This window comes from Elephantulus edwardii, unplaced genomic scaffold (assembly GCF_000299155.1).
Source record: "Elephantulus edwardii isolate Elephantulus edwardi_28Jun2011 unplaced genomic scaffold, EleEdw1.0 scaffold00477, whole genome shotgun sequence".
NCBI classification, from domain to species: domain Eukaryota; kingdom Metazoa; phylum Chordata; class Mammalia; order Macroscelidea; family Macroscelididae; genus Elephantulus; species Elephantulus edwardii.
Genome location: NW_006400227.1, coordinates 118,892 through 143,178, shown reverse-complemented (window position 1 = coordinate 143,178; position 24,287 = coordinate 118,892). Strand labels below are relative to the sequence as shown.

Sequence of the window (24,287 nt, the reverse complement as noted above, 5' to 3'; positions counted from 1 at the left end):
CAAATGCCTTTGCATAATCAATGAAACACAGATTGACATTCTTCTGGTATTCTCTGCTTTCAGCCAAGATCCATTTAACATCAGCTACAATATCCGTAGTACCACGACCCCTTCTAAACCCAGCCTGGACTTCTGGCAGTTCTCTGCTGAACTGAAGTCAGCTTTAAAATAGCATGTGAAAATTACGGTATATTTAGCTGTGAAGATTTTAAACAGAGAATTTACCAAACTGATTGATATTCAGTCAATTTTGTTGTGAAAGGGGGAAAAAACCAAAAAGCAAAAAAAAACATGAAATGAAAGAGGGATAAATGTTGAAATTAATCAAACCAAGTATGTTGTTCATTGCTGTTGTGTGCCATCTAGTTGCTTGTGACTCATAGTGACCCTATGTACAGCTGCTCTTGACTCTAGAAATACCCAAAGAATCAGAGTATATTGCATAGTATGTTCATATTTTAAAGCTTTCTAGATAGAAGAGAGGAAACTACTAGGAATATTTTTTTCAAAAAATATTAGCATGTTTATTAAAAGAATGCCATTTTTGTTTGTTTGTTTGTTTTGCGCCAATGTGTTCAACAGGAGATCAACTCAAGTCCAGATGTCTGTGCTAGTTATTCCTGGGTGGATAAACTTTCTACAGTACAACACCGCATTGTGTAAGCAGGGGCTACTTCTTTGCTCTAGTATTCTGTTTCTTTGGTTAAAGTGGGGTCTACCAGTGTGAGGCTTACCAGTGTGGCATAATAGTCATCTGAATTCCAAAATCAAATGTGTTAGCTTCCTCAGCTCCATGAAAGAGAGGTTTTCTTTGCCCTTTGCTGTGTGTTTTGGTACAGAGATCTTTGAACTTGGTTATTTTTAGTTAGTGTCTCTAGACAATAAGTACTTTATGAAAGCAACTACATTCTGTAAGTCTTTTATGCTTCAAGTAAAAATGGTAGACTAACTCAGAGTGCCTGTGACTAGAATGTTCTTAGTAGTCACAGCTGAACAAGGCAACACAAACTCTTCTCTAGTGCTGTACTACCATGGTGCCTGCCTTACACATGAAATTCCTTCATACTTATATCGGACCATTTTGTAATCCCAAGAGTACTCATTGTTAAATATAATGTAGCATTTAATGTCTCCATATAAACTGAGACCATTAGACTCAATATCAGCCATTTTCTTTAGGTTTGTTTTCATTTACAAAGAAATAGGAAAATATACAACCACATGTGAACATGTGTTATACAGTTAATGGCTATTTTAAACTTTTAGTGACATCCTCATTCGTCTTAACAATATATAGCTTTCCCTTTTGATGGTCTTTTTGCTAACTTCATACTAGGAAGCCAGAGCTAGCAATGCCTGGCACATAAAATCAAAACCAAACTATCTTCTCTCAAAGCGATTCTACCTTGTATGTGCCAGAATAAGACTTTGCTTCTTGGGCTGGCTTTTCAGAATAGGTCACCAGGCTTTTATCTCACCATACCTCTGGGTGATCTCAAACTATGCATGTTTCAATTAGCAACTAAATGTATTACTCCCTACCAGGCACACACGAAATGTTCAGTGCATTTTCAAGTGAATAGTAAATGAACTGGCAAACAACTTTGGAAGAAATCAGTTTTATTTTTGTAAGTGGTTCTTACTTAATGATAAAATAGATATGCCCCCAAAAAATGTTTGTTATTTAGAAAGTTATCTCCTTTGCTCTTATCTGAGGAGGAAATCCTTTGTGTTTGTGGCCTAATTAGCCAGGCCTCCTCTCATAGGACACTCCTACAGAGGTATAAAGTCCAGGCTTTCCATGATGCAATATTGGTAGTGTGACTGGAATGCATGATTCATATGATCCTATAGATTGCCAGTCTCATTCATAGTCCTTAAAAAGAACTATTAAAATAGACAATAGAGATATGTTTATAAAAATTTAGAAAAAGGAATGGTTTTTGGCTAATGAATCCCCTATTTCACAGAAGTTAATTTTGTGTTAAATTAGATGAAATACCTGTTGTAAAATATCAATCACCTCTTCACAGACCCAGAATATACCCTTTGCCTTGGGCACTTATAGTCTACAGTGAACATGGCTCCAACACTCAGAAATGCTTTCGTCTCATAAAAAGCAATGTTCTGCCTGGAATAATCCAAATTTGTTTCCTAACCTCTTTATTACTATGCCCAGTTTAACTAAGGCATGGATAAATTAGTGGCTCTTAATGATTGTTTTGAACAAAAATGCATCTGTTGTTGTAGTGATGTGCCTGTGAGTCATGCCAACCTACGAGTGACAGGCCTCTGCCATCCACATAGTTTCTTCCATGCTCAAGCCAATGGTGTCACTGTGTCAATTCGTCTCGTTAAGAATATTCCTCTCTTTCACTGACTCTACTTTTCCAAGCAAAACACATCTAGTATTAAATTTATCTGAGCTTAGTACTAATTATATTGTTGTTGTTAGGTGTTGTTGAGTCCAGTGTAACTCGTTGTTGTTATGTACCATCTAGTCAGAATTGACCCATAGCTGACCCTGCAGTGGATTTTCAGAGACAATCATGTGGGAGAAGATTGTCCATGGTGGATTTAACCATGTGTCTTCAGATTGCAGCATAGCTTCTTATCACCAGGCCACCAGAACATAGCAACCTAATAAATAACAAATCTGAACCCTGTCCTATGCTGTGCCGTCCTCATCATCTCTGACGTACTTGATCCCACAGCTGCAGTCACTGCGACAATCCATTTTGTTGAGGGTCTTCCTCTCCTTCATTGGCCTTCCATCTTTCCAAGCATGCTGTCTCTTTCCAAGCAATAGCCCCTTCTAACAACATGTCCAACGTATGTGAGATGGAGTTTCAACAGTTTTGCCTCCACTGAGCACTCTGGCTGCAACTTCTCCAGGATGTATCTCTGTTGATTGTTTTTGCAGTCCATATTCAGCACTCTTCTCCAACACCACAACACAAAGGCATTGATTCTTCTTCTGTCATCCTATTCTTTGTCAAGTTCTCAAATGCATATTAAGTGATTGAAAAGACCATGGCCTGAAGCATATGACATATTGTTGTTCCACAGGTATTTTATTCAATTAGAGATCAACATTTGTTTACGTGAATTGTATAATATAACAATATTACCATTTATATCATTATATAACCGATTACAATTTAGAGAAACCATATCCAGTAGAGAGAACAGAAGCCTGTACTCTTACTTCTGGTACCTTCTTGACACCAGAGCATTTCTTGGACTTCTACTATTCATAGAGTTTGAGATAGATTTCTCCATAAACCCTTTTGAAAATACATGCTTGAATTATAATTCTATTTATATTTGTTTAAATATATTTTGTTGCCAGTATTAATAGTGATTTATTTCTTTTCCTTTGCTTTAAGAGGATGTGGTCTTGCCGTGATATCTGGAATACTCTATGGTTGTACATTTGTGCCAATAATTTATATCAAGGACCATAGCAAAAGAAATGATAGTATGTATACAGGAGCAAGTCAATATGGTAAGATCAGAAATCTCCTTTATTTCACTTTATACATGAACTATTAGTATGCATTTTCTACTTATAATTAGAAAAAGAATTTTGGCAATAGTAAACAAACCTGATTTTACATTTTAAAAATGAGTGATAAATTAAAAAGGCAATGAAGACTGAAAATAAGAGATTGTTTTCCTATAATCTTTAGCATATAAATATAATTAGCTTTAGTCAGTTTTATTTTTGCTACTTAGGTCTTAACATATGGTTTTGAGCTTTCCAGTGAGATTTTGAAATTATTTTTAAGTTAGATGATCTGTGAGAAAATATGTATTCTCCTCTTTTTTAAAAGGCTAAAGAATTGTACATAGTACTTTAAAATCAAGTAAATGTTTCGAAAGGTCAAGGTATAACCTATTTAATCGGAGAATATTATTTTTTAAGCACAGAATAGTATGCTGAAACTATCTTTAATACTTTCTGATTATGTATTTTCAAAGATGGCCTTACTAGTTCATGAGTAAACACAATACTATATGGTACACTCTTGTAAAATTTTAAAAGGATATGAAAGTGTGTCTACTTCGGCAGTTTAATAAATAATTTGAAACTTGTTTTTGTATTGATAAAATGTTAAAAAAATGAAGTAACGGGCAATAGAGTGCTAAATTAGGTGTCACTAAAAATGAATAGAGTTTAAGAGAGTTCTGGTAGCCTAGTGGTAAGGAGCTGAACTGTCAACCCAAGGGCACATGGTTCAAATCCAGCAGTTGCTCCACAGGAGCAAGAAGGGCAGTCTCTTCCAGTGTGATTTACTGCCTCTGAAAACCAGCTATGAGTCACCTATGTCAGCTATCATAGGGTCAGTTGTAACTGAACGACAAATAACAACAGTAAGTTTAAAGGAGGGAGAAAAGGTTAGGAAACAAATGTCCTAAGAGATAGATTCATGAAGAAGTTAGGATTTATACTTGATTTTACAATAATGAATTGACTGAGTAGATATGATAGCTTCCTCCCCCCTTTGTATGTGTGCATGTAAAGTAATCAAATCTTTTGTTCTTTTTTGTCTGTTATTTGTGAGAGAGTTAAGGTTTTAAGCAAATACTTTACTAAATCTCTATTTTTTTTTTCAATTTTAAAAGCCAAAAACTAATACAAATAGAATAACAAGACAATCTAAGAAAGAAGATATAACAAGAGTAACAAAATAACACAAAATCAGGAATAAGTCAAAGCACAGTTATATACCAGAAATGAGCCATAAGTTTTATTCTAATATTTCTTGCATTTAGCTTTGACAGAAATCAAATCAGTTCTCTGATTCAATGAACAAAAAATAAGAACAGCCAATTGTTTAGGATTACAATTGTTCTTGGTACTAGGACATAATAAACAATGTCCTCAATCTCTTTATGTAATGGAACAATAAGTTTTTAGTAATATTTGTAATGACAACCCTGAAGTTAATTTGATATTAGCACATTTTAGTCCAGTTTATTAAAAATGTTCTGCTTGGGGGGGGCATTATTTTTTATTTCAATAATTTAATAGACACATGTGATTTGTACTCTGAGGTAGGCACTGTTCTTAGTGTGCTTTACAAATATCAACATAGTTAATTCTCATAGATATTTCATTGTTGTTGTTGTTGTGTACCATTGAGTCAGAACTGACCCATAACTGACCCTCCAGTGGGTTTTCAGAGGCAGTTAATTGCACAGGAAGAGATTGCTTAGCCTTCATTGTGGAGCAGCTGATGGAATAACATGCCTTCCGGATTACAGTGCAGCTTCTTACCACTAGGCCACCTGAGCTCCCCAGATATTGCATTAGATGACTGGGACATTCCAAGAATCAAATCCCTATGCACGTCCAAAAACTTCTCCAAGAGGATAAAAAGGAAAGACACAGACCTTTGGCTCTGGCTCTTTGAGACATCAGTTCCAACTCAGCTCTGTCTCATGTTGGTCTCTGGTTCTCCCCTGAGACTTCTATTGTTTTTGTGCCTATCATCATAACAGTGTCAGGAATCTACAACCCCAAAGGATGCATACTGAACCTCTTGCTTCTTTTCCCTTACTGGTTAAGACTCTCAAATTTCTGTCACTGAGTAGCCAATCCTATTTTTATGATGACTAGCATACCCCATTTGTATGATCTCCCCCAGCCATGTGACAAAGTCAAAGTCAATGGATATGAAAGCCATTTTGAACAATAAACCCTTGACACCATAGCTAGATTTCACAAATGGAAAAGTAAAACATAGGTAGATAATTTGAAAAAGTTCCAAAGCTATTAAGTGAAATGATGATTAATACACCCAGGAAATTTGGACAATGACTAAGGAAGACTGGAGAAAAATTGATACCTTTGAATTATAATGTTGGCAAAAATAACGAATATGCTACAGACTGCCAAAAGAACAAATTTGTTTTGGAAGAAATTCAACCAGAGTTGTTCCTTAGAATCAAAGATAGTGACACTTTCTCTTAAACACTTTGGACATGATATTGGAAGGAGCCAATCTCTGGAGAAGGACATTATGCTTGAAGAAGTAGAGGATCAGCAAAAGACAGGAAAACCCTCAACAATGTAGATGAACAAGATGACTTCAACAATGAGTTTAAGAACAGAAGAGATTCTGATGAGGGTGTGAGATAGGACAGGGTTTTGTCCTATTGTATGCAATATCTCTAGGAGTCAGAGCATACTCGGAGGCACCTAAAAATAAGTTTGTGGTCTTAGCTTTTCTGCTCTGCTACATATTTTGGTGACCTATGAGTGGACTAATTGTGCTTATAGGAGCTAGAGTAGAACATAAAGAATATATAAATGCTTTGTCCTCCAAGCTTTCCTGCCTACACATGGCCACTTCATCAAATTCCTTGATGGTTTTTGTTGTTTGTTGTTAGGTGCCATCAAGTCAACCACAATTTATGACTAAGCCCTAAACAACAGTTCTGAACCTTGCCCTGTCTTAGGTTCTCCAATATGCTTGAGTCCATTGTCATAGTTACTGTGTCAGTTTATCTCCTTGAGGTATTAGGGATAGAGTTAGATCAGAGATGAAGACATTCCACAAAAATGAAGGAGCAGCAAACAGTGATAAGAACTAGGCTATCGACTGTAACTGTAAAAATAGGACAGCTGAGCAATATGTGTATAAATGTTCAAAAGAGGAAAGGGCAGAACAAGGGGAAGGGCTTAAATTAGTAGGATAGCAGAGGTTAGTGGCAGATGTGTTGTGAAGGTGTAAGAAAAATTCAGTGGGGAGTTAAAAAGGCAGGATCATAAGAAGCATAGATCAATAGTAATTCATTTTATAAAATACAGTGTATATGAATGATCGTATGAAAAACAATGCAAACAGAAGATTGTGTACAACACATTATACATGAATGAAACACAATAAAAAACGAGTTTAAAAAATGACATTCGAATCCACCAGATGCTCTGATGGAGAAGGATGGGAAATCTCCTCCTATACCAGTCAGATCTGATTTGACAGTACACACACAATAAATAATAATTTAAAAAAATTTTAAATGAAACACCAAAAAAAATTGTAGAAAAAGAGCCAGGCAATCAAGATCCAGGTTGATCAAATAAGAACCAGGTTGATTAAGAAAGACCACTAGACTGAAATTTTATGAACATTAGAGCAGAAAGGAAAGCAGACAGCTGCTAAGATAATAAACCTTGTAAAGATGAAACAGTTAACACATGTTCAGAAAAAAAAATGGGTAAAATGCCCAGATCTATTCTTCAGGTGCCCAGGTGATTAATTCCTCATTAGAATGCTAAAAAAGAACTTCCACCAGCACTAGGAAAGTTTTCAATTACTGTGGAGATTACTATGTTGGATCCAACTTAGGTCAAAATATCTGATACTAGGTACTCTCTGCCCAACTCCTCCATGGAACAGATTCGGCACCAATGCAAACACATCACTCCCCTTGTTTACATATATTTTTACACAAGTCCTATAAAGACCATGACCCTGATATGCTCTGAGGTGCTCTCCCTTCAAGGAGGGTGATTGACTTGTCTCTTGAATATAACATTCTTAATAAAATCTCTAGCTTTTCATCCAAGCTACCCTCTGTGCCATTTACCCTCTTCTCCTCTCCCTCTCACTCTCTCGATCCCTTCCTGACATAATTTTTCAGCCAGGAATAGGGATCATGAGCCTGCCCAAATCACTGAGAAAACAGTAGCTCTTCCTCTCTTTTACACTAACATTCTATCTTTCCCTGCATGTCATTCTTTTTCCAAGGACTCGCCCCTCCTGATAGCATGCAAAAGTATAATGTGAATGAAGGATAGTGTGAGACACAATATGTATGAACTTTGTATGTAAAGCAATGTAAAAATTTTTTAAAAAGTATGTAAGACAAAGTTTTATCATCCTTACCTTTTAGGATAACCCTGAAGGCTCTTTCTCCAAATGCATCTGTTCTTCTTGCAGTCCATGCAATATTCAATACTCTTCTGCAACATCACAACTAAAAAGGGTCTCTTATTCTTCTGTCATTTTTATTCATTGTTTTGATGAATAGGAAGATGCATAGGATAGCTATTGAAAATACTATGACTTGGACATCAAACTGACATCACTGCTGTTCTTTGAGAGGTCCCTGAAAACCAGTTTTCCCAATGAGGAACATATTTTAATTTCTTGACCACTGCTTTCATGGGTGTTGATTATGGATTCAAGTAAAATAAATCATTGGCAACTTCAGTCTATTCTCTAACCCTTGATGGCACAAATAATAACTCACAAACAATTAACTCACTCTTCCAACCAAAAGGTTGGAAGCTCAAATCTACCTAGAGGAACATCAGAAGAAAGTCCTGCTGATGTACTTCCAATAGATGAACCGTTAAATAATCTGAAGAATATAGTTTTACTCTGTCATACAAAGTTTTGCCAGGGGCAGAGTTAACTCAATGATGACTGAGTTACCTTTGTCAGATTTTAGGTAAAGAAATAGGGAACCAAATGTGGCATCCCTGACCAGAGACGTGTAGTGTATACTCTATGATTATTACCTGCTTAACATGTGACATTGGAGCGTCTCAAGATATTACACTATCATCTTGTGTGACGAACTCTTTTGTGTAACTTTGGTTAAAATTGCCGGCTTGACATGTAACATTGGAGCTTCTCAAGATATTGCACTATCATCCTGTGTGACTAACTCTTCTGTGTAACTGAGGTTAAAATAGTTGACTAAAACCCTCTTTGGAATAATTTTCTTATTATTTTCATGTATAACTCTAATAATAGATGTGCTGTTCTGGTCTCCACAGTGATGAACAAAACATAAAATTACACCCAATATTTTTTTTCTACATCTCCTGACAACACCAGTTTACCTAATGTGCTAAAATTGTTGTTGTATTCCATCGAGTCAGAACCAACCAATAGATCACCATCTGGTGGTTTTTAGAGGCAGTTAATTGAATGGAAGGAGATTTCCCATACTTCTAAAATTAGTTGATAGTAAATTTATGTCTAAAATCTTGTTATTAAAGAAGGTATTCACAATATTTTTTTTAATTCCATCATATGGAATTCATATGATTCATGGTTAACTCCAGATGTGAACTGTGATGCATAGCATTTCACTGTGACCCCACCATAGAACTAGTCTCACAATGTTTTCTTTGGTTAATTTTTAGAAGTATATCACTTTTTGTTTCTTCCATGGCATATCTTAGTGACCTTTAATTTCCATCTTTCAGTTAGCAGCCAAGTATATTAACCCTTTGTACCTCCCAACCACATCTGCCAGGGTACTCCTTAGAAGCAAGGGTAGTGAAACATCTCACATACATTGGGCATGTCATCAGAAGTGATGAGTCCTTGGAAACAAACATCATTCTGAGAAGAGTGCTAGGTCAGAAAGAAAGGAAAATTCATAACAAGGTGGACTGACACAGTGACTGTGGCACTGGGCTTGAGCATGAGGATGGTACAGAACAGAGTAGGGTTCAGATGTGTTGTTCATAAGGTTGCTGTGAGTCATAGTCGATGCAAAGGCACCTACCTGATAGCAACAAAAACAAACTCATCTGATACATATTGTTGCTGTTGCCATCTAGTTGAGACCTACTGATAGCTGACTCTCCAACAAGTTTTCAGAGGCATTTAATCTTGCGGGAGGAGATTGCCCACTCTTCTCTCACAGAACAGCTGGTAATTAGAACCATGTGGGCCTTTGGAATTGCAGCACAGCTTCTTACCACTAAACCACATAGCAACCCTATTGAATAGAGTGAACCTGCTACATAGGGTTTCTTGTTTGGAAACTAGACAACTTTTTCCCCACAGAGAAGCTGGCAAGTTCAAAGCCTCAACCTTTTGGTTAGCACTAAAGTACTTAACTACTGTGCCACGGGGATCCTTATATAATAAATATGTAGAAAAGTGGAATGACTGGTAACTTGGTGGCAAAGAATCTGTGCTGCAATACTGAAGGCAGAGGATTCGAATCCACAAGTTGCTCTGCGGGAAAAAGATGGGAAATCTCCTCCCGTGCAATTAACTACCTCTGAAAACATGCTGGAGGTCGATTCTGACTCTACGGTACACAACAACAATGAAAAGGACATCATGCTTGGAAAAGCAGAGGCGTCAGTGAAGGAGGTGAAGACCCTTATGAGACAGATTGAGATGGTGTCTGCAACAATGAGCTTAATTAAACCTGGCAGAGATTGTGAGGATTGCATCACAGGGCAGGGTTTTGTGCTGCTGAACATAGGGTCACAGTGAGTCTGAGGTGACTCCTTAGAGCAACAGTGATAATTTTTTAAGTTAAATTTTAACTTATTTTATTGCTTTTAAGAAGCTCAGATGTATTTAAAATATCAAAGTGATATGTGAAAATTGTGTCATCTGTTTTCAGATTTAGATTATGTTTTTGCACACTTCAGCGGCATATTTCTTACAAGTACAATCTACTTTCTGGCATACTGTATAGCGATGAAAAATAGCCCTAAACTATATCCTAAAGCAGTCTTGCCAGGTAAGAATGTTTACTATATAAAATGTTTTTTCTATGTTAAAGGACCTTTGTTCATTTTGGTTGAGTAATAATAAACTGGAAATCAGGCCATCCTGTGTGTGTGTGTGTGTGTGTGTGTGTGTGTGTCTTAATTACTTTGGCTTTCAGTTCACTACTTAAAAATAAAACATCACACTGACAAAGGAGATTAATCAGAACTGGCTTCGACAAGCACTGTGGCAATTGGACAATTAAAACAGACATTCGGGGTGGCGAGAAGAACGAACTGGGGAGGAGGGTAGAGAAAACAGTGCAACAATGAATGAATGAAAACCCAAAATCTCTGTAAATGTTCACTAAAACTAATAAAATTTAATAATGATTAAAAACAAACAAAAACCAAAAAAAATATTTAAAAATCAATAAGCTAGTTATGGAATGCTGGTCATTAGTATGTAACCTCCTAAGCCTCAATGTGACCAAACAATCTGTACATTAGCCGTCAGCTTTTACTGTTCTTTACCATGTAAAGGGAGCTCTGGAGGTGAAGTGACAAGAAGCTGTGCTATAATCCTTAAAACATATGGTCTGAATCCACAAGCTGCTCCTCAGGAGAAGAATGGGCAATTTAGTAAAGATTTATATTAGCAATCTGGGTCCTATGACTTTATTAAAAAATAGAGTATAGGGTTCTGTAATTTCAGAGAAAACCAATTGTAAATTCATTAGGCATCAATCATGAAAACACCTTTTTGCCCTTATTTAGGAATTTATTATCATTCATTCTGGAACATAGGTTCCCAAATAAAAAAAATTTTAGAGGATAAAACAATGTCAGAGGTCCACTTTGAATGCTTAATTTATTTAAACCAAAATATGCCATCTGAAAAAAAAATATAAACTACTAACTGAATGCTTAGCTAAAGTCTCATTAAAAACATTGAACTTGTTTTCAATTTGAACTAACTGATAGTTAATTGTCTAGCAGGCTTTCAGAAGCTGTAAAACACATGAGAACTTTTTCCTGAGGAGCATCTGGTGGTTTGAACCACATGCCTTTCGGTTGGCAGCTCAGCTCTTTATCCTCTAGGCCAACAGATGTCCCAATTTGCTATAGCTGTAGTATATATTTCACTTTCTTTTATGTTCATGATTTAGAGTAGATATTTGTAGCTATTCACATGTAGCATCTTTCATATTTTCCCTTTCCATTAGCTTATCTTTCCATCAACATCAAATATTTACTTTTATATCAATAACACTAAAAGATTAGGGCCTAGCAGATATTATTTAGTTTCCCAAATGATCTTAAAAATACAGTTCAGAAACTCATGTTGCTTCACAGAATTGTTGCTTGCCGTTAAGTCAGAACTGACTCATAATGATCTTCCAGTGTCTTTTCAGAGGTAGTAAAGAGCAGAGGAGACTGCCCATCCTTCTCCTTCTGAGCAGATTATGGATTCAAACCTTGTGCCTTTGGGATTGTAGTACAACTTCTCACTACTAGGCCACCAGACTACCCACAAAATTGAAACTGTTGTTGAATATTGTCAAGTGAAGATGGACCCATAGCTGATCCATCAGCCGGTTTCCAGAGGTAGTAAATCCCACAGAAGTTGATTGCTTTTCTTTCTTCTTAGAGCTACTAATGGATTTGAACTGCATACTTTTAGGTTGACAGTATAGCTCCTTACTGCTAGACCAGCAGAGCCCCCACAATATTGATAGGAATGTGATTACATGTGAATATCCATAATATTCCTTAAGGATGTAGAGTGAGGGTTTCAAGAGAGAACTGTGGTCTGTAAATGCCTGTGTCTTTGTTTCAGGATTCCTTTCAGGAACACTTTGGGCAATCGCTACCTGTTGTTGGTTCATTGCCAATCACTTTCTCAGTCCTGTGGTCAGTTTTCCAATAATCACTGCTGTAAGTAGCTGAATGGATTCTGGTGTTTGGTTTCCCAATTTCTGATTTATCTAATTTTTCAAAAGTATTTGTGGTGAATTCTTAAAAGCTTCATTGATTTTGATGATTTTGGGGTGTATTATTATCAATTATTTCAAGAAACTACTGACATTCTAATTCTCCTATTTTAAATTTTATACTGCTTTATTTACAAGATTTGAATGCATTGTTTTTCACAAAAGATCCTTCCCATTTCCTTCACCCCACGCACCCATCAAATTGTAGAACCCTATGATTAACACCCTATTTCCCCCCCACCCATCCTCATTCCTCTGTTTTCACGCTCACCCCACCACCACGGACCCCTCAAACACACACCTTGGATACTTATACTCAGTCTACAATAATGGTCTTATACAGTATTTGTCCTTGTGAATCTGAGTTATTTCACTCAGCATAATGCCCTCCAGTCCCTTCCAAGTTAGGTAATAATTCACAAAGTCATTGCTCCTACATGCTATGTAGTATTCCATTGTATGGTTGTACCACAACTTCTTAATCCATCCATTTGTGGTTGGATATCTGGGCTGTTTCCATTTTCTTACACTGGTGAATAATGCTACTATAAACATTGATGTGCAAGTTTCCATTTGAGTCTCAGTTCTCATTTTCTCAGGGTTTATTCCAAGTAGTGGAATAGCTGGGTAATATGGAATTTCTATGTTCATCTTTTTTGAGGAAGTGCCAAACTGCCTTCCAGAGTGGTTTTGTGCCATTGTACAATCCCACCAACAATGTAGAAGGGTTCCTACCTGGCCACATCCTCTCCAACATTTATTACTTGCTGTCCTGTTAAACTTTTGTTATGAGATTCTTGTCTGAGATGGTATTGCCAAATGTTTGTTCGCAATTGGTAGATTTTCTCTTCACCTTGTTGGAAAATGTTTTGATGCACACAGCGATTTAATATTTAGAAGGTCCCATTCATCAATTTTATACTGTTCAGATTGTGCATTTCTGGCTATCATTAACTGCTAATGAAAATTTCTTGACTCATACTAATGAGTTTATAGAATAGTCTTGGGCCTCCAGAAGAAAAAGTCTGATAACCTAATACAATACAAAAGGGGCAAAAGACATGGGGAAAATTTCCACAGAGGACGATATTCAAACGGCCAACAGACATATGAAGAAATGCGTCACATCACTGGCAAAAAGAGAGATGCAAATCAAACCACAACTAGATACCATCTCACTCCAGTAGCATGAAAATTTCTTGACTCATACTAATGAGTTTGTTCATCTGCAATTTTACTATTGTTTTATTTCTTTTGTTTTTTTAAGAAAAAGTTCTAATTTTAATGTGTCATTTTGTATATGTTGTAGTTTTCCACTTATAACAAGATTCATTCATAATTGCTTCACAGTTTGTAAATATACATTTTTTTTCCTGTATACTATCTCATAGCAGCTTTGTGAAATGAAAAGACTTTAGATTCCCCTTGAAACCGTATTTCAATATTATTAAGGTATTGTCTCTGGAAAGGAACATTTCTCATGACATTAAAAAAATATAGTTTGCTTCATCTGATTTTTAGGTGCCAATTTGGTGGCATACAGGGATGCGAAAAAAAATTCATTCTTTTGACATTTCTCTTCTTGCCATCGAGTCAGAACACACTCATCGCTGACCCGTCATTGGGTTTCTGAGGCTACATAATCCAAGAGATGAGATCATCTATTCCCCCCCACCATGGGGCTGCAAGGCAAATAAATATTTGTGCTGGCATATCCTTATTTTCAAAATGAGAGAACTGAGGTGCTGGTAATCTAAGAACATTGTCTGAAATCATATAGGTAGTAAAAAATCTCAAAACTTCTAACCTTGGACATTTTGTTCTAAGCCAGTACCAAGTATTACTCTCTGTCAACAATGTGAAATCCAATTTAGAGTTTATTTTGGGACTGAAGCTGATAAATATATACCCAAAATTGTTTCAATACTTGAGCTTTCACATCTCCCCTAGATATTTTCCATTGCTAACCAGTGGTTTGCATGCCTCCTTTGCTGCCTAAATCATTACCACAAAGATTTGATTGAAGATTTGCGTGGCACAGCTGTGTAAACTTAGAAAACAGATATTTATTTTTGTTTTTTGAACCATGCTCTCTAGTCCAAACCATATTACATAATTTTTAAAAAAAATCTTACAACTTAATTTCAATTCTTTCAAAACAATGTATTTTTTTACATCTGTACCATGCTCATAAAATAGACAGCTTTCAAGGGTAATTTGATTTTAACATTCTTAATTTCTGCTGAGGGGAAATATATTCAAAGTTGAGCAAGTTAAAAGCATTTTCTTTGAGTAAGATCCTCATAACAGGAATGGCAAAGGACCACGTTATTTCCAAGCATAATTTTATTACTCATCAATTTCAGGTTGCTCATTTTTAAAAATTGTTGAATATCATAGGTAAATATTCTGGTTAATTAAATAAGGCATACCAGTTATGTTCTTAATTAATTTTGTAAACAGTATATATAGTACAACTACGCCCTGAGCTAGAAATGCAAATATCTCTGACAGTATAAAACTCAATAAATTGGAAGGAATAATATGTATCAATATAGATTAAGTCATTATTCTTGATAGGTGCCGTTGTGTTGATGCCAACATGGTTATCCCAGGTGGCAGAGTGGAACTGCACAGTAGCATTTTCTAAGCTCTATTCTTTATGAGAACAGTCCATCAGGGCTTTCTCCAACAGAGCTTGTGGATGGTTTTGAACCATCAACCTTTTTGTTAGCAGCTGAGTACTTAATTCTTGTGTCAAATTTAAGTTTATCTCTATTGTTGTACTTTTATTTCCTTTTAATTACGTTATCCTTAAAACTTATGTGGATTCTTCAGAAAACTCTTGAGACAATTTAATGCAAAATACACATACTGAATATATTACACAAGACATCTAGAAATTCAAATAAAGATAGAAAGTCAAACAATGGCAATGATAAGAAAGAAAGGAACTAGTTCAAAAGGGGACCAGTTACTCTGCTTAAAGAGGCAGTCTTTTCTGGTGTTTCCAAAAGGGAAATATGATGACTAGCCAATATTTATGGACTGATAGTTTAGTATTCTTCAGAAAAGACCAGTTCTGTTCTAGTACCTACATTATTAATAGAATTCTCATTTGAGGTCATTAAACAGAGCACATTAAATAACAAATAAATGTTATTCTTCACAAATTTTTATAGTATAAAAGAAACTATTGTTTTATTACTGTTTCTTATCTTAGCTCTTGATAAAGACCTGGACAAAGTCTGAATCAAGAGTCTATCCCACTTTGATCTTTACTTGTGTTTGTTTCTTTTGGCAAAGTGCCATTACTTATAATTATTACACTCTTTCTGGTCACCCTTTAACTATGTCTGAGTTTAGAATTAGAAAATTATCAGGCAAAAATCTTCATAGCCAATCATACTTTATAATATTGTCTTCTACCACATTTTCCAAAGGAAGTTGAATTTTCAAATTAAAGAAGACAGATCATTTTGAGAGATTAGCTTGAGAGCATTATTCTATATTCTTTATTTTATTGTTACCTCCCATTCCTTTGTAAGCCAGGATGGAGTTGCCTAAAGGATACAGCTGTTTCTTGTACGACTTGGATTTTTGAGGCTTAGGACTTGATGCCATTGGTAAAAGGTAGTTCCTTTGCCCTATTTCTGTGGCTCTTCTGATGTTGACTTTTCCAGATGCTGATAAACATAGACATAACATATTTTTATTACTTCACTTAAATACCAAAGTGAAGTGAAACCTGTGGACCCAATCAGTTATTTAGACAGTTGGAATAGGGTAAGAGGAAAAAGAATTTGAAATTATTTCTTTGAAACTGCTTCACAGTTCATGGAGGGTTTGGTGAGGAATTATAAGAATGTGAATATTTGAAAAAAATTAAAAATTTTTTACAAAAGTGAATATTTGTACTTTCTCTCCAAAGGCCAAGACACATCCACATTCCATTTTCTTTTCCTTCTCAAATTAAAAAAAAATAAAATAAAAATAGCCAAAAACCAAACCCCACTCAAAAATCAACACTGATCTTAAATAGTTTATTATTTTCAAATTTTAGAACAATTCCTTCTCTGGGTATTCCTTCTCTTTGTCGTACTTCTTCTCATTGCCTTATCTTGTAATAATTCTTTTTTTAGATTTAACTCCTGCCTATTACGCTTTGTTGTTGTTGTTATTATTATTATTATTATTACTACTACTACCTTGCAGGATTTTTCTCTCCTATCTACCTTTGTAATTATCAGGCCCCAAAGAACATAATAAAATTTCTTCAGTTAGAAGATTATCTCAAAGACAGTTAAAATTTAGTTCATAAACTTTTTCTCACTAGTCTCATTTGTGTAACCTAAGAAATTAGTTTAAAAAAAGTAAGCTACCAGATCATTAAGTATTGTTTATTAGAAATACATAAAATCAAGAAAAAGTATCTTCTGGCATAAAATATGATAAGATGATCAAAATAATAAAAATGAAGAAGATGGAGAAAAATGAAAAAAATTTTTTTACCTCGTATTATTTTCTGTGCTATTTCATGTTCGCAGGCTTTAGGACTGTTGTACATAGGGTCGCTATAAGTCGTAAATGACTTGACGGCACATAACAACAACAATTATTAATGTAATAATATATTATTCACTTCTATACTCATAGAAGAATATACAACTTAAGTTTTTATTTTCATTTAAGGGTCCAGGACTAGTTGCTGCAATGTGGGGTGTCTTCATGTTTAAGGAGATACAGGTATGTATATAAGAGATGGGAAATTTGGAAAATTTAGTAAATATAGGCAGATGAGAATTTAATATTATTTTATGTTATATTCTGACTACTCTATGTGACTCTAGAGTTAGACGCAGACAATGGAATTAATAGATCAAATGTTGGCTGGCAAAAGTACTAACTAAAAGGTTGCTGGTAAAAACTCATCCATCAGTGCCTGGGGAGAAAAGCCTGGTGTCTGTTTCTGAAAAATCTGCAAAAGCCCACAGAGCTTATGGACCTCTGCAGACATGGCTCACCATGAGTTGGGGCTGACTCAGTAGGAAGAATGATATTTTGTTTTATTTTATTTGGTTCGTGCTCATTATCATGAAACACTGTAATTCTATCAACCACAATCCCACTATTCCTAGCTTAAAACAAAGATTTTAATTTATTTTCATTTTAATTTAATGATTTTTGGCAAAATAATTCATAAAATATAAAGGAATTTGGTATGAAAGATGTTAGATAAACAAAGCAAAATATTACTTTACACCAGTAGTTAAAACATTCCAGAATCAAATGGAATTTGGGACTAGATATTCATGCTTCCTAAAGGTCTCCATATCAAATCAACAGCTTTCTAGAAAAATATTATAGTAACAGTTGAAAACTACAACTTCCCAACTCTTCCCACCCTCCTTCAGAACCTATACCTTGGAATATGAATGGTGTGTAACTTATAATTACATTCATCACATCATTCTAGGAAGAGAGTGTGTATGTATGTGTTTGTGCTAACTATGTATCCTTATTAAAAAGTGTTCTGGAGCATCATATTCTTTATTGGTGGCAGAAATCTTCAATTGAAAAATACCTGTGAATTGTATGATAATGTTTTATTCATATCATAGCCACGGTATGACAAACTGACGGATGGTGAGCTGGATAACCCAGGATGTTCAATCTGTTCCGATTTCATGTAAATCCTATAAATCCTAAAGACAGTATTTCTGAGTCTGTAATAGTAGGGTCTAAGGTTAGACTAAATAAATATGTAACTATAAACATTTTTAAAAGCATGACAGTACAAATTATACTTCTAAAGCACATGTAATTTATGTTAGTTTCAGCAATTTCCTTGTAAAGATTTTTAAACTTTAGTATTGACAATCTGCCCTTTTCTATGTTTGAAAATGACTCATAAAATTGCAAGTAATGAAAGAAAGACAAAGTTAAAAAGAATAAGTAATTGTTGTCTCTAGAATTAATTTCATAAAGAAAAGAAACTACAACTTGCAAGTCTATCTACAAACAAACCAACTTGCCTCTTAATACTTGATATAAAGGAAAACTTTAACTGTTTTATATATCGTATACTAAGCAGTAAGCAAAAAAATCCATAGAGTAATTTTTTAAATATGTTTAGAAATCAACACTGTGCTTGAGCTCTAAAGAAGAAAAACAGCAGGAAGCCTTTGCCTTTCTTTATGACTTCTATTTTATATCAGTTATATATCTCAAAGAAGCCCTTGAAAATATACATTTAAGTGTACAAACTACAGCATTAAGGACTTAGACAGTGGTTAGCACTTTTGTGTGAAAATGCTTACTGACTTGATTTAGGTTGGGGGTTTTGTAGTAGTAGTACTACTACTACTACTACTACTACTACTATATACTATTTTATTCACGAAATTTGAATACATTGTTTTCCAGAACAGACTTGGTTTAGTTTTAATCCATCAATTTGCTGTTTGAACTTTGGATGTTCTTCATATCTAGTATCAATTCTTCTTTGGGAAGTTGGTTTTAGAGTTTTCTTCTTACATTCTGTAAGCTAGATATATCCCATTTTTACCAATACATGTTAGTCAATATGTCTGCAGTAATACCAACGTGGGGAGTTATTACCACAAAAATTTCCAGAGCAGTAGTTACTCTCAAATGAAGAATGGTGTAATCTATCATCTCAGTAGCTGCTTCAGAGATACAAGTTAAAACCTTTTTGTTTTAGGGAGAATGTGATCATGATCCTTTTAAAAAGTTAACATTTACCTTTGACAAAGGAAAACTGATGCTCTTGCCCAGATGTAATCCATCTTGTTCTCTAGAGAAATCTAGAGCTCAGATAAGAGACTAAGAAATTCTGGCAGATCCTTATTCATAAAGTGGAGAAAAATATTACACTCCCTGAGAACATTATTCTTCTATCTACATAGACAATACAATAGAAAACTGAGCCAAGTTATTGCATAATTAGGTCTGAAAGTTTTGATAATAATTAAATACCCATATGTTGGAGTTATTTAAATAACTCGCAATGTGTATCTGGAAAACAGCTGAATATATTCTTTCAAAATATGTGTTGAATGCCCCCCCACCCCCAGTACCTGTTCTAGTGTGTATGTAAAGGTTGCTATCTTGAAAACTTAAAAGGAGATGTTAGAGAAACTCTCCTATAGGGTTTTCATAGGATGTCATCTTTATAGAAACCGATTTCCAAGTCCTGGGAGATTCCTCCTGCAGGGCACCTCGATAGATTTTCATCTTCAGCATGTTAGTTAGCAATGGAGCATTTAATTCTGCACCATCGGGACTCCTTGACTTAGAATAAGGAATGTTTGAAACACATGAGAGAGAGAACTGTTTAAAAGGGATATATGATTAGGTATTATTGTCATGACAGGAGTCCAAAATGAAGGCTGCATAGTGGATTGGACTTGGGGGTAGGGATTGTAAGACAATGAAAGAATTTTTCTTTTACTTTTCAAAGAGAAGAACAAATGAGGGGAGGGGTGGTCAGGGAGAAAAATGCAGCAATGAATGAATGGAAATCCAGAACCTCTGTAAATTTTCATTAAAATTATTAATAAGAATAATAAATTTTAAAAAGAAAAATTTTGGAAATGACTTAAATTATCTATAATTTTAATAATAAAGTCAACATGAACTTCATCTGTGTTATGCAGATGACACAACCCTACTTGCTGAAACTGAGGAGGACCTGAAGCACTTGCTAGAAGGTCAGGGACTCTAGTCTTCAGTATGGACTGAGGCTCAATATCAAGAAAACAAAGATTATCACCACTGGGCCAATTGGCAGCATCATAATGGATGGTGAAGAGATTGAGACTGTTCACAGTTTTGGTTTGCTTGGCTCCACAGTCAACACTCTTGGCACCAGCAGCCTGGAAATTAAAAGATTTATTGTGATGGGAAAGTTTGCTGTTAGAGACCTCTCTAAAGTACTGAAGTGCAACGATGTCTGGAGACTGAGATGCGTCAGATACAGGCCATGGTCTTTGCAATCACTTGCTTATGCATCATAGAACTGGACAATGACTAGGGATGATAGAAGGAGTATTGATGTCTTTGACCTGTGGTGTTGGAGAAGAGTATTGAATATACCACAGACTGCTAAAGAATTGAACAGGTTTGTCCTGGAGAGAGTGAAGCCAGGCTGCTCCTTAGAGGCAAGGATTCTGAAGCTTCATCTGACATACTTTGGACATGTTGTAAGAAATAACCAGTCCTTGGAGAGGGACGTCATGCATGGGAGGTCGGAGGAACAGCGTAGGAGAGGAAGATCCTCAATGAGTTGGATTGATTCAGTGACTCGGATAATGGGGGCAGGTGTGTTCGAGATGGTGAGTTTGGCACAGGACAGAGCAGAGTTTAGGACTGTTGTACATAAGGTTGTTATGAGTCCCAGGCAACTCGATGGCACATAACAACAACAACAAGGAATGTTGTTATTGTGTACCACCAAGTTGGAACCAATTAATAGCTAACCTTGCCACAGATTTTCAGAGGCAGTTAATCACACAGGAGATTACCCACCATTCTCTTGTGGAGCAGCTGGTGGATTTGAATCAAGTTCCTTAAAGACACTGGCATAGCTTCTTACCACTAGGCCACCAGAGTTCCCTAGAATAAGGAATGTTTTTGATTGCCTTCAAGTTGAGCATGACTCATAGTGACCCTATTAACAAAAGGCTTGAAGCCTTTCTATAACTATTGATATTTATCAAAGTTCGTAGAGTTTCTGGAACTTTTTTTAGGAAGTGGATGCTACTCCTGCTTCCAGTATATTTAAAAATAGATATAGACAAACTTGCAACTAAGATAATGAAGGAACTTGAAACTGTTTTGTATGAAAATCAATCAAAGAAGCTAGAATATTGATTAGGGAAAAAGATGGCTCTTGCAATATAAATTACCCAGCAGTTGAAGGCTTTTCTTAACTGTGGAAAAGATGTTAGAATTGATCTGTGTGTGTTCCCAGAGATTGAACTTGACAGAAATGAAATATTTCTGTTTAACACAGGAAATATTTCTTTGTCAACTTTAAAATAGACTAAACTGTATTAGTACGTGGTTCTCTATGGTTTTACTTCTTTAAGCCCAGGACCACCATACGTAGCTAGACAGGATTAGCTCAATTATTCTCCATACATCTCTCTCTTTATGTTTCTCCCTGACCCTGTAAGTCTGTCTTATTACTCTACCTGCACTTCAACATCCAGTCTTTGAAGGACTAAGGCCGCGTCCATTGGTTTCCTTATATCCATTTTAATTTATTCTAATAATTTCACACTTGGCAAGATGTAAACCTGATTTTTCATCACACTGCTTTGGCCTATTTAAATATCTTCTCTTAGCTTGAAAAACTAAAACTCCTGAGCCATAGCATGCCCTGTTTCACTGCTGTATACTCCAGACACAACCCATAAGCCTTACCTTGCTCTACTTGATGGTGATTACTCCAGTCATACTGAATTTTCAATCCCTTAGAAGTGTCATGCTTTCTTTACAGGGTTTTTCACATACAGCTCCTTCTATTTAGACTTCCTATCTGCTGACCTGTTTCTCGCCTAATTCATTGATACTTAGAAAGTTAACCCACACTTCTCCAATCAGCCTTGTTAATATTTCTTTGTAATAGATTCTCAAACAACTTGAGTCCTTTGGTTATTAACAAACTTATCACTTTGAACCATTCTGCTATATGATTTTCCTTTTTATTCCTGTCCCTCGAAGGACATAAACCATGCCTAATTTTTTGCTCTTCTTTATAACCCCAGCACATGTTAACACACTGAGGGTGCCTATGAGTGTGGGCTGGAAGCCTGTTGTTTTGAGTCAACCAGACCCTGGTGAGCAGGCCTTGTGTTTAAAAGATAGTCGAGCCCTGACTAATTCTCCAGTTTGGAGATACATGTGTGAAGCAGCTGTATTCTGGAAGATGGGTCCTCTTGCTTTGATGAGGGTCACTTATGGACTGTTTGGTTGTTGGGTTTTGGTTTGGTTTTTTCCTTCACAATCAGATGTGATCTGACTGGATTTGCTGGATTTAACAAACAATAAGCTGTGGGATGGAAGTCTGTTGTTTAGAGTCAACCAGGACCTGGTGGGCAAGACTTGTATTTAAAAGGTGGTTGGGCCCTTGGGCCTCTGGGCCTCAGGCCTTATGTTAATTGTTTTTGGAATGAACATTCTTCTAATTGAAATTGATCTGTCAAGTTGTTGTACTGAAGTAATTTGGAGTTGCCGTGATGCTGAACACTGTGCCACTGGTGTAACAAATGCAATAATTATTACCCTGCAATAATGATTACCCATTGTGGACAGTGTTTGATGAAGCTCCCAGAATTGAGACAGGCTTGGAAGCAGGAGTGGCATCCACTTCTTAAACAAGATGCTTCTGGAAACTCTATGAACCTAGAGAAGCAATGATAGTTATAGACCAGGGTTCAAGTCTTTTGCTCATAGAGTCGCTGTGAGTTGTGCTCGACTCGATGGCACGTAACAACAACAGTATTGAACAGGTGAATTGATAAGGCTCTTGCAAATTTCCACAGATAGTCTGCGTGCTTTATTGTTGTTGTTATGTTGTTGTTGATAGATGCCATCATGTCAACTACAACTCAAAGTGACTCTATGAACAACAAACCTGAACCTTCTCCTACTCTACACTATCCCTATGATTTCTGATAAACCTGAGCTGTTGTCATAGTCACTGTGTCATCTTCTCATTGAGGATCAGTGCTGTCAAATTGGTTCTGACTCATAGGAAACTGTGTACAATAGAAAGAAACACGATTTGACCCACCAAATTATCATTGTGTTTGAACCCATTGTTGCAGCCACTGGTTATACCAGATGATTAGGAAGATTCCTAGGAATTTTGAGTACGTTACTTTCTCTATTTTTTTTAATTAAAGTTATTCTGTTCAATTTTCAGGGTTTGAGAAACTACCTGTTGATGATACTTGCGTTTTTCATCATCCTGGCTGGAGCTTTATGCACTGCTTTTTCTAAAATCTAACCACCATCAAACCAGCAGATGGCAGCAGTGAGTAAGAAAAAAAAATGCCTTTGCTCAAAACTAGCAAAATGACAGAGAACAGAATAATTTTCACACTGCAGATGGATCTTAGCCTGTGTATGTAAATTAATTTTTTTCACAATGAGAAGACGGAAGATACCTGAACTTCTGTAAAGTATAAAAGGGGGAAAAAAACTCTAATCAACTAAAAAAGAAGATAGGACTTTACTACTGAGTGACTAAAATTTCTAATTATTCTTACAGCACTACATCTCAAGATGCTCTTTTTACAACATGGAACTAATACTACATATCCAAGAAAACTTTGATTCATGTACAAAGAATTTTCACTCTGTATTTGCAACTTATTACCTTTATTAATGAAAAGTAACCTTAGGAGGGGAGAGGAATGGAATTAGGTTCAAAAGACATCTAGATCTTTGCTAAATAAAGAAAATGTCAAGGTTGGTGACTGAATGTTAAAACATCTATGTCAATGTTTAGTTAAACATTTAAACTCATATTAGTATTGCCCAACTCTACCTTATCTACCTTATTTCACCTTTAAGTTTCTCTCCAGATAAAACTTTATCCTCCACAGTTTATTTTTTCATAATTGAGGCTATGTGTATAATATAAATATTTTATATTATGTTGTTATTGTTAAATACCGTAGAGTTGTAAATGACCCATAGCAACCCTATGAATGAAAGTCCTGAACACAAAACTTTCATGTTTTCTCCAAGATCATAGAGTTTCCGAAGGCAAG

General features: G+C 35.7%; 1 protein-coding gene across 1 annotated transcript in view; it reads left to right on the top strand.

Moving 5' to 3' along the window:
• Positions 1 to 23,518, top strand: part of TMEM144 (transmembrane protein 144) — a 53,035-nt gene extending 29,517 nt beyond the window's left edge. The window contains exons 6-11 of the mRNA XM_006902953.1: positions 583 to 659; positions 3,390 to 3,508; positions 10,399 to 10,518; positions 12,327 to 12,424; positions 17,173 to 17,226; positions 23,435 to 23,518. Of these exons, the coding sequence (XP_006903015.1) occupies positions 583 to 659; positions 3,390 to 3,508; positions 10,399 to 10,518; positions 12,327 to 12,424; positions 17,173 to 17,226; positions 23,435 to 23,518 (552 nt within the window). The remainder of the gene's footprint in view (positions 1 to 582; positions 660 to 3,389; positions 3,509 to 10,398; positions 10,519 to 12,326; positions 12,425 to 17,172; positions 17,227 to 23,434) is intronic.
• Positions 23,519 to 24,287: the final 769 nt, after the last annotated feature.